General features: G+C 45.4%; 3 protein-coding genes across 4 annotated transcripts in view; 2 read left to right on the forward strand and 1 right to left on the reverse strand.

Annotated features, from left to right (window-relative positions):
* Positions 1-693, forward strand: part of LOC106811548 (protein flightless-1-like) — a 43,212-nt gene extending 42,519 nt beyond the window's left edge. The window contains exon 29 of the mRNA XM_014815215.1: positions 382-693. Within this exon, the coding sequence (XP_014670701.1) occupies positions 382-516 (135 nt within the window). The 3' untranslated portion in view covers positions 517-693. The remainder of the gene's footprint in view (positions 1-381) is intronic.
* A 4,500-nt stretch (positions 694-5,193) lies between these two features.
* Positions 5,194-13,168, reverse strand: LOC106811557 (ubiquitin carboxyl-terminal hydrolase 22-like). Of its 2 annotated transcripts, none has more exons than XM_014815226.1 (12): positions 12,960-13,168; positions 12,562-12,694; positions 12,247-12,360; positions 11,881-11,982; positions 11,246-11,418; positions 10,787-10,934; positions 8,678-8,780; positions 7,977-8,144; positions 7,172-7,298; positions 6,572-6,720; positions 6,203-6,352; positions 5,194-5,780 (listed from the first exon to the last, which is right to left on the reverse strand). In XM_014815226.1, the coding sequence occupies exons 1-12, from the start codon at positions 13,077-13,079 to the stop codon at positions 5,738-5,740; spliced, it is 1,530 nt and encodes a 509-aa protein (XP_014670712.1). In that variant the 5' UTR covers positions 13,080-13,168; the 3' UTR covers positions 5,194-5,737. The 2 variants fall into 2 exon arrangements, with proteins under 2 accessions (XP_014670712.1, XP_014670711.1); XM_014815225.1 differs by having other exon boundaries at positions 6,203-6,355.
* Positions 13,169-13,234: 66 nt separating this feature from the next.
* Positions 13,235-16,804, forward strand: part of LOC106811558 (60S ribosomal protein L13-like) — a 6,849-nt gene continuing 3,279 nt past the window's right edge. Inside the window, exons 1-3 of the mRNA XM_014815227.1 lie at positions 13,235-13,353; positions 14,725-14,869; positions 16,007-16,132. Of these exons, the coding sequence (XP_014670713.1) occupies positions 13,295-13,353; positions 14,725-14,869; positions 16,007-16,132 (330 nt within the window). The 5' untranslated portion in view covers positions 13,235-13,294. The remainder of the gene's footprint in view (positions 13,354-14,724; positions 14,870-16,006; positions 16,133-16,804) is intronic.

Genomic DNA, 16,804 nt, shown 5'->3' on the forward strand with positions numbered 1-16,804 from the left:
TGGGGGAGGGGCACTGCAGGCGTGTTTGGGAGAGTGGCATTGTTCTCGAAGTTAGTTTCATTACCTACAGACGGTTTCCCTCATTTCTTGTGCGGTGAGAAAAAATGATAAGAGGAGAGCATCGCTTCCGATTGCGCTGGGCAGTTTGCGAAACAACGGAAAATTTTCCGGGGTCTCGAGTACACACGTGTGCAGTTTCACATCGATTTCTTTGTAAAACTGCACGCCATGGCCGGTTTGACGTGCGATAATCCCGCCATTCGGCGTGTGGGGGTACGGCGAGGGCAGGCATCCGCACCGGGTGATTATTAACCGCGCATATTAATGAATAATTATTTAATTAATAATTAATAATTAAGCATGCGTCGGCGTTTCGCGCAGGTCTACGTGCAGAATATGCGCGTGAAGCAGCGCGACCGGCCGCGCAAGCTGCTGCTCACGCTCAAGACGAAGGAGAGCCGCAAGTTCACCAAGTGCTTTCACGGCTGGGGCAAGTACAAGAAGCCGATGGCCTAGGTCGTTTCCACGGATACGGATACGCAAGCGGCTACGAGCGCAGGCGTGCATGAGTCGGTTGTCTTACCGAGGCGTCGTGCTCGTTGTAATCATCAGCAGAATCATAGTCATCGTCTTCGTCGTCGTCGTCGTCATCATCAGCATCATCATTGTCGTCGTCGTCATCATCAGCATCATCATTGTCGTCGTCACCATCGTCATCATCATCAGCATCATCGTTGTCGTCGTCACCATCGTCATCATCATCAGCATCCATCAATCATACAGCATCAATCGTCACGCACCATCGTAATCAATCATCATGTAGGAGTTCGTCGTACATTCAGCTACGCAAGCAGGCTGTGCGTGAGAGTGGACGTTGATATCAGTGCGTCGGCGACGTCGTTAACGTTTAACGTGCCGTTCGCGCCATTGCGTGTCGCCGGTTTTGCTATATATTTGTCACTTATAATTAGTATAGGGATGGCGACCTTGTTGCCTGAGGGGCGGGTCTGGGCCTGTCTCTGGCCGCAAGTGCAAACGTTAGAACGGCAAATTTAGATTCAACTCCCAAGTCTCCTGTCGGTTCTGTTACTAACGTTATTTGTTGGTTTTTGTTTTGTTGGCCATGACTCAGATTGAGGACTGTCGGTGAAAGTGTGAAGTTGAATTAATATGGTGAGAGTTGTAGCAATCTCTTCTTGAATACGCACGACTAATAATGGCAGTGGTGTGGTGTGGTGGGAATCAGTGGGTGTGTAGATGTAGGCTCGTGTGTGGCATGTACGAATCAATCAATCACGACCATGTGCTGTGGGAGAGTCAGGATGGTTTGCTTCTCGTAAAAAAATATTTGGGGTCTAGACTAACGATTGAACCATGTGATTGTAATGCTGTGATCAAAGGTTTGGAGTTATAATAATGAAATTCAATTACATTTAGTCGTATTATATCTTTGCCCGTGAGTATTATTTATAAAAAAACTCGACAGTATAAACCGATGGTACGATTTGTGAGAAAGGGGAGAATGAATATATTAATACGAACCTTCGCAAGCTGAAAGTGTGCGCAATGTTAAATTTGTATACTTTATGTCGGAATGATACGAATGTTTAGAAGTGAAACGGGAAGCAGCTGTTGGTCTATTTTGTTATAAGACGCGCTAAACACTGACATAAGCGCTCACACATCCACGACCGAACCTTGGGTCTGATACAATATTTTCCCGCATCTAGGGCATTGGGCACATACAATGGAAGCCACTCTGCATAACCAGCACTGAGAGTAAGCTGGCAAGAGACAACGGCAAAGTGGTTAGAGAAGACAGACAGGGAGCAGACAGACAGGCGCAAGAGAGCTGCACACGAAAGTAGCAGAAGCAAATATCAACCTTGGCCACAAAATGCCTTTCAGATCTCGGTCACTCGGTCGATCTCGCACGATACGATCAGCCAGAACTACGATTGATAAATCCCGCGGGGGACTTCGAACAGCTCCGAGAAGATTCTGCCGTCATCTGAAACTGCATGGCTGTTTTTATCGGCCCCTGAAAGGGGCACTGAACTGCAAATAAGATGGCGGTTTTTACAACTGGGCTAAACCCCCTTGCGCCTCTGACAGTCACACACTGTACATACAGAGACCGAGTGTAACTGGCCCACTTTATTCGATTGGATACTGCTGGCATCAGCACAGTAAAGGCAGCAACCATAGCTTCTGGGGCAAACCCAAAGCTCGCAGGTATCTGAAAAAACCTGCCGCGTTTCGGGTGAGCAAAAGATAATCGCCACGACAGTAAATCTACACGGCCAACGCCTCGCCGCGCGGCGCGTCACTGCATACGAACTACACACCTTGACTTATCACGACAAACACCGATTTGAAATATCTTCGCACGGGAACACGCCCGAATCCGTGCTTCGGGACCGTGCGACGCGCTCCCGAGCCCACCGACCGGCCCTCACAGCACGGGCCTGCAGGCGCGTCTCACGTACCAGATCAATCAATCAGCTGATTTGATATTTTTGACAATCAGCCATCAAATCCACCCTACTAGGGCATCGCATGATTTCATTCATTTTCGTTCTTTCTCAGCAAGGCGCAGCCAAAAAAACAACAGCTGAACCTAATCCATAAAAATTAACGTAAATAAAAGAATACGAAGAATGAAGACACCGCAGCATAATCTGAGATGAAATCAATTACAATACCAATACCCACCAGTCAACGGCGCACGGGGACAATGCTGAGCGTGCGCGTGACGCGTTTAGACTGTCCGCTACATTCAAATCTTCTGAGCCACGGAAGCCACGAGCTGGTGCCTTGTTTACAGCAGCACAAAATCAACGAGTGTGCAACCTAAAAGCAGGCACATATTGCCACGACCGTGGCTTGGGTTAACCCAGGCAGCACATGAAGCGCACGGAATGTGCTCCCTCACAAAGCAGGCCACATATTCACGAGTGTGCCCAACTTAAAAGCAACACATATTCACCAAGACCGTGCCTCGGTTAACAGGCAAGGCACTCGAACCACGAATGTGCTCCCTAAAAAGCAGCACATATTCCACGAACGTGCTCGGTTAACAACAGCACAACAGTGACCCACGCACGTGCTCTTCAACACCCTGTTTAGACAGAAGTGCGGCGGCATTCGGCTAAAAAGCACGTACAACTTCTGGCACACCGTATCACGCTAATAAATGCAGTAGTAGTTGTAGTAGAAGCTGACGCTTGTAGAAGAGAGAGAGCTAGCTACTCACTGACTGTACACAGCCGTGTACGCGAGCTGAAGGCCCGTTGCACCGTCACCTGCAGAAATCCTGTGCCGGCGTGTGAGATGGTCTGAGTCGCACGCACGCTTGCCTGAAACTAGTCGTGTCCCGTTTATCTCACTACATATCACAGCACAAATTTGTGTTTTCTCACTACACCGATTCGGTATCATGCCACATCACGAATAACATAAGAGACGTTCCCAAATCTCATAAGTAGTACACCACAAACCGAATAACCACCTACAACACCGCGCGCTTTCTTCTTCTTCTTTTTTTCTTTTTTTCTAGGTTCTCAGATCTGCTTATTTGGAGCTAGGTCTACGCTTAGGTATACGCTGCCTCTGTTCTCAGTCAACCCCGTTCGACTTCAATGCTAGCACATTCTACGGCAGTATATTTACAGGCACGGTATATTAACTTCCACCTATCTTGACACTCACTGTCCCTAGCTTGCTCGTCGTGCCCCCCCCCCCTACACTTCGACAGATGGACTCACGTCACACGTGTGTGCGACAGGAATGATCAAGTCACTTTAGATTCATATTGGCACCATGTAAATAGTACGGAAACAACTCGAGAGAGGTTCACACAGTGAGCGCGAGTTTTTTTTAATCCAATGTCGACTTGTTTCTACCGCGTAAACTCGATCTCGTCCGAAAACAAACCGACTGACGACGAAAAGCTAAAATCACAGTACAAAAACTGGAACACAATATATCTCCCTGAAACTACAAATATCGCCGCACACGTAGGCGCGTGCTTCCAGCCCAGTTCTTCTGCTACCCTACACCTTCTGTCGGCTTCTCCCGTAGCCAACCTTCCCCAACCCAGTTCTGATTGCCAACTTTGCGGCGACCGCTCCATACTCCTATGCATCCCCGCCCGCGACTGCCACGGGCACAAAACTTTGCACCTCCTACCTCCCAAATAATAGGTACCAACCACTCTTCCTGCCCCACTAAAACTTCCACGCCAACATTTGCTACGCTCCACTTCGTCACACCTCGGCCGATTCCGTACCCCCATCCAACCTCGTCTGCATAACACTGGTGGCCACAGCCGGCACTACTTGCCTTAATCATAAGACGTGTTCGATCTTGAACGTAAGCCTGCCTGTACCAAACAATCCTGTGAGAAATTACCCCTCCAGGAAAACATGACGGTGGTTTTCACCAGCAACAGCTTTGTGCCATCTGGGTTTGCAGAGATTTTGTCGTATAGATGGCGCTGCTTCACAAAGACCAGCACAGGAAATTACGGAGTTACCGTTTGTCAGCCGCACGCAATTTCCCGCATGAAATTCTAAGCGCATGCTGCGCACATCTGCCTAAACGATGCAATCCGAGAGAACGAAGCAGGGTAGCGGAAATCCGTCCGAACATTGTCGAATAGCTACTCGGGTGTCCTTCTCAATCATAGCAGCTCCCCAAAATTAAAGTAAGTGATGACAATAAGTTAACAGAGATAAGTATAAGTAAACGACGCGAACGCAAAAGTCGAGGTAAAACGGCCCGTACACACATAGTTGAGCAAAGGCTATAGGATATGTTTGCGACTGGCACGCTCAGAACGGCATCTCCCGGACGCATCGCTCGGGCCCTCTGGTGGTCCGCTCCGCGAGGGGGTGACCGAGCTTCCACGTCCGCCTGGAATTTACAGAGAGCGCCACCTTGCGGCAAATGTCTGAGCGAGTAGCAAGGGCTGGCCATGAAAAGAGGGGGTAGTGTGGTGAGCGGCAGGGGAAAAGATCGCGGGCCTGCGAAACGCGATGAGCCGTGCACTCACATGCATGCATGGCCTTGCACACAAACGTAGCAAAGCCTATTCGAACCGAACATGCACCCAGCTGCCCCACCCGTTACCCCTCTCCCCCTCCCCACCCCCACGGCTTTTCGTCCGGTCTCCCCCACCCACCATCGTCTCCCTCCAGTGGCACTTTGAAATTAGCGACAGCGCTAGCGCCACGCGCGGAGGGTTGCAACGACAGAGTTCATTGTCGTGAACTATTATTGTGCGATGTACCGAAAGCATCACAGACACGACACCCCACGTTTGACAACTTCGAAGACACGCTAGGTGAACACAGAGAACGCTAAACATCTCACAGTAGTAGTCTCCGAGTTGCCTATCTTGACAGAGACCATCTTGGACATCGAAGAGCTCACTAACCATCTAGCAAAAATTTTCATGATAGACTGGCACCCGTCTGGATCCATTAACGAATGAAAGACAATATCGTACTATAAGCACATAATCGCGAGAGACAGACACGTTCTTTTCTGTTGGTGTTTTCTGTTTTTCCTACACTAGCGATGCGGCCAACATTTAGCTAAAAAACAGCTACCGTCTGACTAGTTTGTGTTTTAGTGAAACCGCGTTCACTATTAGCCAGTTGCTGAGGTCCGCATGTGATTTGGGTCCGGTTCACGGTGTATTCCTCCGTTCCCCAGCCACCAGGTGTCTCTGCTACTCGTACTCCAGAAACTGCTTGTGGTAGAACAAGAGATAGCTGCAAGCGACAAAAAAAGACACCACTGGTAAAGCTGTAATAGGAAATAAAGGAATAATCACTTCATGGTTTCACTTTCATGAAAAATTTAAAAAAAAATCTTCTGGGGTATAGCAACGTGTGTGGTGGGGCCTCCATGTTTACATTAAGCTATGTGATAAATAACATCGTCAAACGCAAGACACTAATCCACACGATCGTTTATCGTCACGTGAATGCCCCTCGAGACATACTGTTCTACCTCTGCAGAGTTACCTCCGCCCATCAACCCATCAGGTGGACTGCACCACGAATGATTACAAATTAAAAGACAATCTTCACTTATTGGTGAACAGCGTCGCCAAAAAAAGGCATGCGGCTACTCTTTCGAAGACCAATACACCAACGAGGGTGGCACGCGACAGCTGCCAGCGAGAACTCACCCCTCACTGTCCAACACTTGCTGCAGGGTTGCTTTGCTGATGAGCGCGTCGTCACATTTGAACCACTGGTCCTTGTGCTGTCTGATGTAACAGGTGTAGTGGCCCGACTCGATAGTGCCCAGGTGGTTGACCACCGCAAACAGGGCGTACCTACTCGAGAGATACGTAATGTTATGCTCGACACGTGCGTGCACAACTATAGGAGATACGCGCGGAGGTATTTACATGAAAAAAATCTATTTCCTTGCCATCACGTGGGCAATTATTTTTACAGAAGCCTTTGAAGCTGGTCCAGTAGAATTATCCCTGTAGTGCACAACCAGGCTCCAATACGTCTAACATAAAACACAATATCACATCAATACTTACTTGTTATCACTATTTATCTCTGCTATTGTGCCATTGATGTATCCGTTGTCATTTCGTCGAGAGGACATGAAGGACGTCATGTCTAGATACTGTGGGAAGGAAACGTACGTGGAGATCTTCTTGTGGTATCTTGTGGAGTGCTCAAATCTCTGCAAGTAACCAACATTGCACACTATACACAGAAGCACACATGAACGTACACGCACACACGCGAGCAAGCAGGCATGCACAAATGCATGCACACACATGCACGTACGAGTGCACTAGTACTAAACATGTCATGTCACTGCAATTAATTAACCATAATCTTAACTTAGTCACACGGCAACAGATTTAATGAAACGGAGTTGGGACTGTTCTGATTCTGAAAGATAGGACTCGGACTAATTATGTGGCTAGGACTATAATTATGCACACACTGCAGGTCAACATTTGCCCAAGAAATTATTACGCACAACATTAAAACGCTACCTTCAGAAGATTTACCATCAATGAAATTCAGCAACCTTCAACGGATGGCTGCGCACAACCGATACACCCAACACCAACACAACCCGAGCCCAATACGAAGCAGTAGTCACATCAGGCATCATCGCGCACCTTCAGATGAAAGCACGCCACCAGGGGCAGCTTCTTCATTGTGAGCTGCTTCGTCGACTCCCGATTGATCTGGCAAGCGTTGCACTTTATCTTCGCGGAGCTGCCCAAATGTTCCGCTCGTGTGAACCTGCGAACAAAGGCACGCGGCTGATTCACGTACTACATCGTCGCGTTCCCAAAGACATCCTCACGGAAGTTTCCTTCTGAGGGAAAATGTTAAATCGCGGCGGTTGTCCTGCTCCCCTACTTAATCCACCTTCGCTCCACCATGTCCTAGTCTTTCTTCTCCCCTCTCACCTTCTTGTCCTGCTCCCCTACTTAATCCACCTTCGCTCCACCATGTCCTAGTCTTTCTTCTCCCCTCTCACCTTCCTTCTACCTCTTCCTTTGCCCTCCTCTTAGTTTAGCTCATTCATCGCTTCCTCCACTGCATCCAATCTCTTTAGACAGTCATCTATTGTGTCCTACTCTTCTTTCTTTCTTCACCTTCCTGCTCCCTCTTCTTAATTCAGCTCATCCACCGTTTCTTTCTTTCTTCACCTTCCTGCTACCTTCTCTTCCTTCTCCCTCTTCTTAATTTAGCTCATGCCACCACTTACTTCACCGCATCCCATCTCTACAGACAGTCATCTACTTTATCCTACTCTTCTTCCTTTCTTCACCTTTCTGCTACCTGCTCTTCCTTTGCCCTCCTCTCAACTTAGCTCATCCACCGTTTCTTTCTTCTTCACCTTTCTGCTGCCTTCTCTTCCTTCTCCCTCTTCTTAACTTAGCTCATCCCGCCGCTCGCTTCGTCGCACCCTACCTCTTCAGACAGTCCGTGAGCGTCGTGGATTCGGGATGGTTATCACAGCCATTGAGTTTTCCCGACGACGTCCCTCTGTTCACTGTGTCGTTGTTGTTGTTTCTCGCGTCGTCGCTCCCCAAGTCAAGCGAGATGTCCCAAAACGGGTCTATTGTTGTCGACACGCACCTAGAAACAAAAGAACGTCGCGCAAACGTGGAGGTGAGAGCGGTGCTTCGCTAGAGTAAAACCTGTATATAAGGGTCATTCAAGGGATCCCCCCTAAAAGTGTCCTTTATGGAAAGGTGCCCACAGAGGTGTCCACTAACATTGGTTTGGCCATGCGTGCTTTAGACACACTGCTGCCGTTCCGTTTTACGACAAAGGTTCACTAGGACCAAGGATAGCACAGTTATTTTCTCCCCACGAATGGAAGGAAGCTCTATCTCTCTCTCACTGTCCTTGTCTTCCTCTGTCTATCTGTCAGTCTCTCTCTCTCTCTCTCTCTCTCTCTCTCTCTCTCTCATACCCACAACATGGTCGATTAAACTGTAACTGTTATTGCAACATCACAGACTATGGCTCAGTCACTACTCTCATCAGCTCAGACATTGCCAGAGCTCTTTCCTGTTTAAGCGAAGGTATACTGATCATACGTATCTGATTGACTGCACTGTATGCCCTGCATTCAAAGCAAGAAGACCCTGCCGTGATCCTCCTACCTGCAGTGTTGACAGGTGACGTCTGACTGCAGGCCTCCGGTAAATATTTGGTCAATGATGCAATTGCAGTGATGAGGGTTAGTCTCCGACTCACTATTCTGACCTGCAGCAAAATAGGATATTACAGGATATACTCCGCGTGAAACCAAGCAACCGACTCAAGAAGCTTGACAGATGGCTAGCTAGGAAAGCAATTAAATCCGGCAGCTTTCACGCCCGGCTATCCGGGGAAATATGCGATACTATAGCAGGTCATAAAACGTACAGCACGGGGCCCTCAAGCTGTGTGAAGTTCAAAATACGTGGAATGACGCAGTCTAGGAAAGAATGGCAAACGTGTTTCTCGAAACGAATACCCTCCCATATTTCAGTAGAATAACCCATGAGGTGTAAGGTAACAACACTACACCAAAACGGTTTTTTATTAATACTGTTTTAGTGTATCGGATAGCTATTCTATAATTTTTTCGATATCGATATCGCATGGAAATCCATCACAATACATTGATGGTGTTGGTATCGATGACAGTCCTAAGGCCAAAACAAAATATAAGTGTGGTTACGGTTTCCCGACCAACCCAATTTATTCCCAGCGACCCTAAACATTTTATTGTCAATTTTATTTAAAGTAAAAAAAAAAGAAAAAAAAATGAAAAAAAAATGAATTGGACAGTTCCTGCTTCAAAAGGCACAACGCACATCCTTCGGACATGGTTCGTAAATAAAATATTTCAAGAAAATAAAATGTTTTAAGAAATGGACTCCCTGCCCTCGAAAACCCCTAAAAAGAGGTATTGCATGACACTCTAGGGCATCGAGATCACAAATTGTAAATTGACCAAAATCCAAGATCGACGGCGGCGGCCATCTTGAATTCCAAGAAATGCTAACGTTGCACAGGTAGCAACCAAGCTAAATCAGCTCTCCTAACTATATAGAACACATTTCCATAAAAAAAGTTCAAAGTAATTAACATTGCAGGGTCAACATATAGGAGATATAGGGCCGGCAAACCGACTATTTCCCTATGTAATGAAGCTAAAGTCATTACGATATAGAGCGACGCCGCAGGGCAGGCACGGTTCTTGACCACGTCTATTTCGAGGCTAAGATCCGTACGCAGGGACACGCCTCAGGCACTTTTGGTCACTCGCCTCGTTATAGGCAGTTTGATACTGGTACCGCCAAGTACGAAATTCCAGGTAGAACAAAAGACACCCTCCCCCTCTCGTTAAAAGGAAGACAGTAGCCATTTTCGGACCAAGGCATAGCCTTGTTTCGTAGACTCATTAACCTGGAAGGTTTTAATGCGTAGCACTACTAAAACCACGTGACACGGCCAGAATTGTATAAATAGCAAGCTTTTCTAACAGAGAATCAGAGAGGAGAGAACCAACCGGGCTCTCCGAGTCTCTCTCTCTCTCTCTCTCTCTTGGTATGTAAGTATAAATAGGTCTTACCGTATTCGTGTTACAGTATGCGTCTTAAAACGTATGTCTTAAAACTCCTTATAAGACTGGTACTTGTATTAACTTTGCGTGTGTAAACTCTTTTGAGATATTGCATTACGTATGTAACTAATAACTTGTCTCTGTAAGATTGTGTAAGAATTAAATAGATATATTGTTGTACGTACATTTTGTGTGTCTACCTTGTGATTACCTCAAGGTACATAATTACCCGCACCATAGCAGAACCTAGGTTATTGGGCGTAAACTATATGACACGAGCCACACATGAGAGTACACGTATATGATGAGCGAAACTACTTCGTTACACCTACCTACCTACCCTATTTTTTTCCGGCATGTAACGGTAACCACACATATTTTGTTTTGGCCTAATGCACAATCAGACACATACAACATAACAACATGCACACACGTGGGTCGAAATTAACACAGAGGCACTTTTGCACTTTCTTAAGGTACCCCGCTAGTGCGAGAAAGTATATGAAGCTGCAGCTATAAAACGTATCTTGCTGGAAACTTCACACAGAAACCCTAAAAACATTAACGGAAAAGCCGTTAATTTTTCCGGAAAGAAAAGTACCGACGTTTTCTCAGTTTTGACTCCTGCACAAGTCTGCACATACACACACACACGCACCCTTGCAATGCCTGTGAATTACGTCTAGAGCTGCGATGAAGAATTCGTGAGCGTCCTGCTGCTCATAACCCGCTAGGTGGCGTGCGTGCGTCCATACGAGATGTAGCAGCCTGAAGGGGATGTGAGGTACCCGCACTCCTGAGTAGAACTGAAAAACCAGGTACGTCACTTATAACCGCAGTTTATGTCGAGGAATCTAACCGAAATTCAGATCAAACACATCGATATTTACGTGCAACCTGCATCCATGTATTGCGGCTGACATCGGCAGCTTTTTTTTATATTTTTACAATCCCTCCTACCAGAATGCACTGAAGATTCCTGCGAAAAAAGCTAGCAGCTTACCATACTCCATTTTGGCAGGAAATTTTTCATAATTGTCAGAAATAATAAATGCGTTTTGCATGAAAAATTACGTAAAACGTGCTACGAATTGCGCACTGCTCTTCCTGCACGTACCTCTTGAAATAACCTGGAAAGCTCGCACACTAGACACATGTTGGCATTGTCCTCCATCTGACAGTTGTGCCGATCCGCTAAGAAGTAGTCGCGTAGCAACGGTGTGTGCGTCAGCGCCTGAACGATGCAGTTCATGAAGCATGTATTTCCTAAGTTGATGAGCCCTCGTAGACCTGGAGGAAAACAAGCGGTCAGTTCTCGCAGAGTTAGACAACAGCACACGGAGAAATTGAGAACAGTGCAATCTCGTGGATTGAGACAACCTAGCGCACGCTAATACTGGCACGCCGTCTTTGCACGAGCAACTGCCATCGACGGTTCCATGGGAAAATCGTGCACACACATGATTTGGGTTACGTTAGGCGAATCGGCTGCTCTCCTTCATTCCCTTGTCTGTATCACAAAGGCAGATATGCGTCTATGCCCATACATTTGCGATCCACCAGAATTTCATCGAATTACTACAGAAGAACTATAAATGTAATTTTCTAACTTGGTATTTGATAGTGGAATATTTATATCCTAAAAAAAATCAACAAAATTTAATGTTATTATTTACAATTTTAGAACAATTCCACTGCACCCGAAAAGTCCCGAATGCAAAAATTACACACACAAAATATTTTGCAACTAACCTATTGTGGAACTTTCTGTGATTTTTCTCCGTTTTGGATTCCGTTGGAGAAGTTCTATCTCTGCAGACGTTGGGTCCCATGGACAGCATAGCTCCTTCACTTCTGCAAAAGATCAGATATAAGTTAGATTGCATGTGAGCTATTATACATATATATTGCTCAATTTTTACAAACAAATTTTTGTATAACCCCTGCATTCTTTATTCGGATGAGGTTTAAGCTACAAATATCAAAAACCGTTAAGTTACTTCTTGCGACTGTTATTATAACCTCTTCATTAATTAACCAAGAGGGATGCACTGCTCCTTGACGATGTGCAATATCTGACACTTTGTCAGCAATGCGAGCAATTTCATTGTAACTTACGGCCATTTTTTGCAGCTTTGCGTCTCTGGTCTCTTGCTATGGTCTCAAGCTCGCGATCGTATACGTAATCACCACAGGAGAAACACATCACAGCTCCATAGGACAGGTCCACGGCTGCAAACAGGCACAATGTGTAACTACAGCACAACACAGTTGACAATGACTTGATTGTATAAAGCTAAAAATAATTTAATTGATGACGCTTGAAGCTACCCGTTTCTCTGAAACAACGTGAATACGTTAGCCGTTAGTTTCAGCAATCACTGAATCAGCAGTGTGGAATCCGTAATAGAATGAATTCAAATGAATACAAACCCAAGTTGTGTTGTTTAACACGGGCATGCTCGTGGATGTGTCTGGCCCCATGACATCCAAAGAATACACAGTGTAGACAGGCATGTAGCCTCGGCCTATGTTGCTTACACATATGACAGTAACACGAATTTGCCTGTAAGCAAAAAATAAACAATCAATAGGGTCGCTTAAAGTTCATTAGACTCATCTTATGTCCATTCATAACACTGGCTTTGTATCCTCAATGAAACGTAATGCATTGGCTTTAGCCACGAATTAAAAGGCGCAAATCCTACGCACATACTCCATAACACTTAAAATTGGTTCGTAGACAAACGTAAATAGATATATTCATTATTTGATACAAATATACATATATTATTCAATTTATTGGTACGATTTTGTTCAGTCGTACACACCTTTCTCTTTCTCGCCTCTTGGGAAGCAGCGATGATAAAATAGGAATGCACAATACGAAACGGTTCGGTCCCTTTTCGTGTCTTGAAGCTTCTCAGGTGCGCGCATCCATCAAGGTTCATCGCTGGATTAAAATCCGCCGTGAATTTGAGGACTCCGCCTCAAAATTTGTTACTCGGCACTAAAACGGGAAAGAAAGTGAAGTTCTAAATCAACATAGGGTCAATATGCGCAATGACCCGTACTTTGGCTGCGCAGAAACTCGCAGTTAACTTCCGGCGTTTCCGGTGCAGTCCTTTTCGTTGTCGGCCATTTGTCGACCAACATAAACTTCAACATGCCTCTCAAAAGGAATAATATTATATGCAATGGGCATTTCCACAAGGACTGGCAGCGGTATGTGTGTTACGTGAACGTTTATTAATGCGAATGAATGGGGTACCTTCCATTTATTAGTGCTAGAATTAGAATAGGAATTGAGCGATCAATTCTGATTACACGTGCAACTTGAAATTGCGTGGAGCTGGAAGTGTGGTATGGCATTATTCGGTATTAAATTTACGTCAAATAAGCATATTTAAATTGTTAGATTGTAGTTTTTTACATCAGCATTTTGTATTGCAAATAATATATTCGTAACGCTATTTCCGCGTGTTATTATACTTAATAGTTATAGTAGTAACTAAGTCTAGAGAAAGTAAGACTCTAGGCCCTATCATGTAAGTATGTTAATGTTTAGGCCGTGGCTACCCGACCGGTTCCGGACGAGGAGCCGCTAGGCTACGCGTCCGGACATCCATCTCACACAGTGATCTTGCGACACGCACGCGTGATTGCGCAACGGGGCGCTCTGCTGGTTGCCGAGTATGTGTGTGTGTGTGTGTGTGTGAGAGAGAGAGAGCGAGAGAGGGAATGTGTATGTGTGTGTGTATGCATGTGAGAGAGAGAGAGAGAGGGAATGTGTATGTGTGTGTGTAAGTGTGTGTGAGAGAGAGAGCTAGAGGTGTGTGCAGGCGTGTGTGTGTGTGTGTGTGTGCGTGCTGGCGGGCGTGCGTGCGTGCGTGCGTGCGTGGGTGTGAGAGAGAAATAGAGAGCTGTGCGTGTATGTGAGAGAGAGAGAGAGAGATGTGCGTGCGTGTGAGAGATTGAGAGAGAGAGCGAGATAGGACGGACGAAAGGATAGACGGCAGCAGTGCATATATTGTATATTTTCGGCAATCAGCAGAGCGTCCCGTTGCGCAATCATGCGTGCACCAGAGTCGCGCGATCACTGTGTGAGTGGATGTCCGGATGCGTAGCCTGGAGGCTAGGCGGCCGGTTCCGGACGCGTAGCTACTGCGTAATGTTTATCTTGTGAAGTTGTGTTATCAGCACTTGGTCTTGGGTCGTGCCAATTATTTAAAATGCTAGAAAATTAATATGGTTTACATTTCCTACTAGTTTTAATATTTAGGTATGCTAATCTTTCTAAAAATTTAAGTTGGGCTCAGCTAAAATGATGATCTATAGTACAACATACTTTGTTACTGCACTTAAACACAGTATATAATGGGTGGGAGGGAAGGGTGGCAGTTGTTATCTTCTCGGTCAGCTCGCAAATAATATGTAAAACTTTATTCGGCCGGGTGGCTGTTTGAACGAGAACCACCTGTTATTTGCCCGGTCAGTGTTTATAAAAGTCAAGGCCCTGAAAAAAATTTCACTTGTACTAGAGACATCTACATTATATGTAATGTTTCTTTTAATGCCTTTTCTGAATGCACATAGGTATGTAAAGACCTGGTTCAACCAACCCGCTCGCAAGCAGCGGAGACACACAAGCCGTGTGAAGAAAGCACGCACAGTCGCTCCCAGACCAATTGGCTCTCTACGACCAGCTGTACGGTGTCCGACCTTCCGTTACAACACAAGGGTGTGTAGTGTTTGCATGCGTGGCTGCTAGAACACAATACAGGGGCGGATCCAGGGCTGAAGCTAGACAGTATTTTTCCAGATTTTCAGAAGGGCACATCTCCCAAAAAGGGCACACCACCCCACAGTGGGCGTCGTTAGGCGCGGAAGCACATGGCGGGGGGTCTGGGTGGCCTCCCCCAGAAAATTTCAAAATTTCAAGGAAATTTCAAGGGTCCCTGGGCACAAAAATGAGCACCATTTAAGCACACATTTAGTCAAGCAGCAATAGCTAAAAACCATATGGAATTTTATTTCTGCTTCATTTTGCCTGCGCTTTGCATACCAGCAATTAATGCAGAATGATTTAAGCACTTCCCTTCTTTCTCAGATATCAAAGCTAGTTTTGTTACCATGTAAAATTTTGATTTCCTTCAAGTCTTGTCAATGAATCAGAAGAAAAAGAAAACAAATAAAGAATATAGCCAAATTCCATCAAATTGTTTTCTGTATTTTTTAGCGCAAAATTTCGAAGGGCACTTTGAAATCTAGACCGTGTTTCCCAATACGGCATATACGGTCTGAATCCGCCCCTGCAATAACCCCTATAAAATTTTGATTCAGCCAGTTCCTTATCATTCGAAAAATGTGCTTGGAAAAAACGCTTGGCCTTACAGATGCAAGTGCTCTAAAAACCTCATTTAGCATTTTTTGCTGTTACGAAAACAAAGCTGTAGGTGGTGCAAAATTAAAGGTGGTCGATAGCAGCACACTTGCAGCTGCAAGTTTGTACCAGATTTTGGCTTTAGAGTTGTTGTTGTTGTTGTTGTTTTCGGTTTCTTTATTTTATACTGGACTCAAGGGTTTAAATCCACATCAGTGGAAACCCACTCCAGGAATCTGGCTCGGTCCAGTTATAGAGTAACAGTACATATGGAAACGTGTGCACTGTCACACTTAAATTGATGATTTAGTTTTCGTGACCAGAAGTAAACATAGACAGCAGGTGCAACAGGCAGACTAGCTCCAACATATTCTTCTGCAGCAGAAACGGCAGCAAGATCGTAGCATTGCCCCTGACATCTCACGATCACGGATGCCACACTGAACCGGTCGGTCCCGTCGCCACGGCCACAACTAATGTTGCCTATTGTTGCAGATGCGAGCTGGCCGCGGTTTCTCGCTGGAGGAGCTGAAGGCTGCTGGAATAAGCAAGAGGGTTGCACCTACCATCGGCATCGCGGTCGACTTCAGGCGTCGCAACAAGTCCGTCGAGTCGTTGCAGGTATAATTACCGTTTAGTCGTTTGCCTATGCGGTTGTGTACGGTGCGATTAGTTAATTTAGATAGTGGCTCACGCTAGTCATCATTAAGAATGTCTCACAGGTGAGACTGCAGCGTTGTGAAGTCGATAAATTAATAGAAGTTCTAGTATTGATTAGTTGTGTGTAATTTATTACCGCCCTCTGTCTTAGGTAGTAAACCCTAGCGTGACCGATTTAGTCTTTAGCTCTAAACAATTTCAACATAATTGTAACGGTACCTACCATTGTTGTCGCAACATTAATAGTAGGGCTGTAACGATACACAAGCCTCTCGATTCGATTCGATCCGTATCTCGATATTAGCCTCTCGATTCGATTCCCAAAATATTGAAATGTTATCTTATTTTTTATATTTTTATTATTTTGCAATAAAAACTTAACCAACTATTACATTCTTTCTTTTTTCTCAAATTTATTTAACAAAATAACTTTAAGCGCATAATTAAAATAACAGTAATAGGTCAAATGACTAGAAATTATTAGAAATTGCCAATGAATGCTAAATGGTGAATAGACTAGAGAGTCTAGAGACCCATTTGAGAACCAAACAATATCTTAAGTAAGTAGGATACTAAGTCAAAAAACATCATACTTAAGCAGGGCTCGAATTTGAGGACTAATCCGTACGGATT

This window comes from Priapulus caudatus, unplaced genomic scaffold, assembly GCF_000485595.1.
Source record: "Priapulus caudatus unplaced genomic scaffold, Priapulus_caudatus-5.0.1 Scaffold551, whole genome shotgun sequence".
In the NCBI taxonomy this organism is placed as follows: Eukaryota; Metazoa; Priapulida; class Priapulimorpha; order Priapulimorphida; family Priapulidae; genus Priapulus; species Priapulus caudatus.

Bases quoted from the DNA above. Each gene is read 5' to 3' on its own strand.
- LOC106811557 (XM_014815225.1), bottom strand. From the start codon at position 13,079: ATGAACCTTGATGGATGCGCGCACCTGAGAAGCTTCAAGACACGAAAA. The intron at 12,695-12,959 runs GTGTGTACGACT...TTTTGCTTACAG, and splicing joins AAGAGGCGAGAAAGAGAAAG to GCAAATTCGTGTTACTGTCA. The intron at 7,299-7,976 runs GTAGGGTGCGAC...CTTTGTTCGCAG, and splicing joins CTCACGGACTGTCTGAAGAG to GTTCACACGAGCGGAACATT.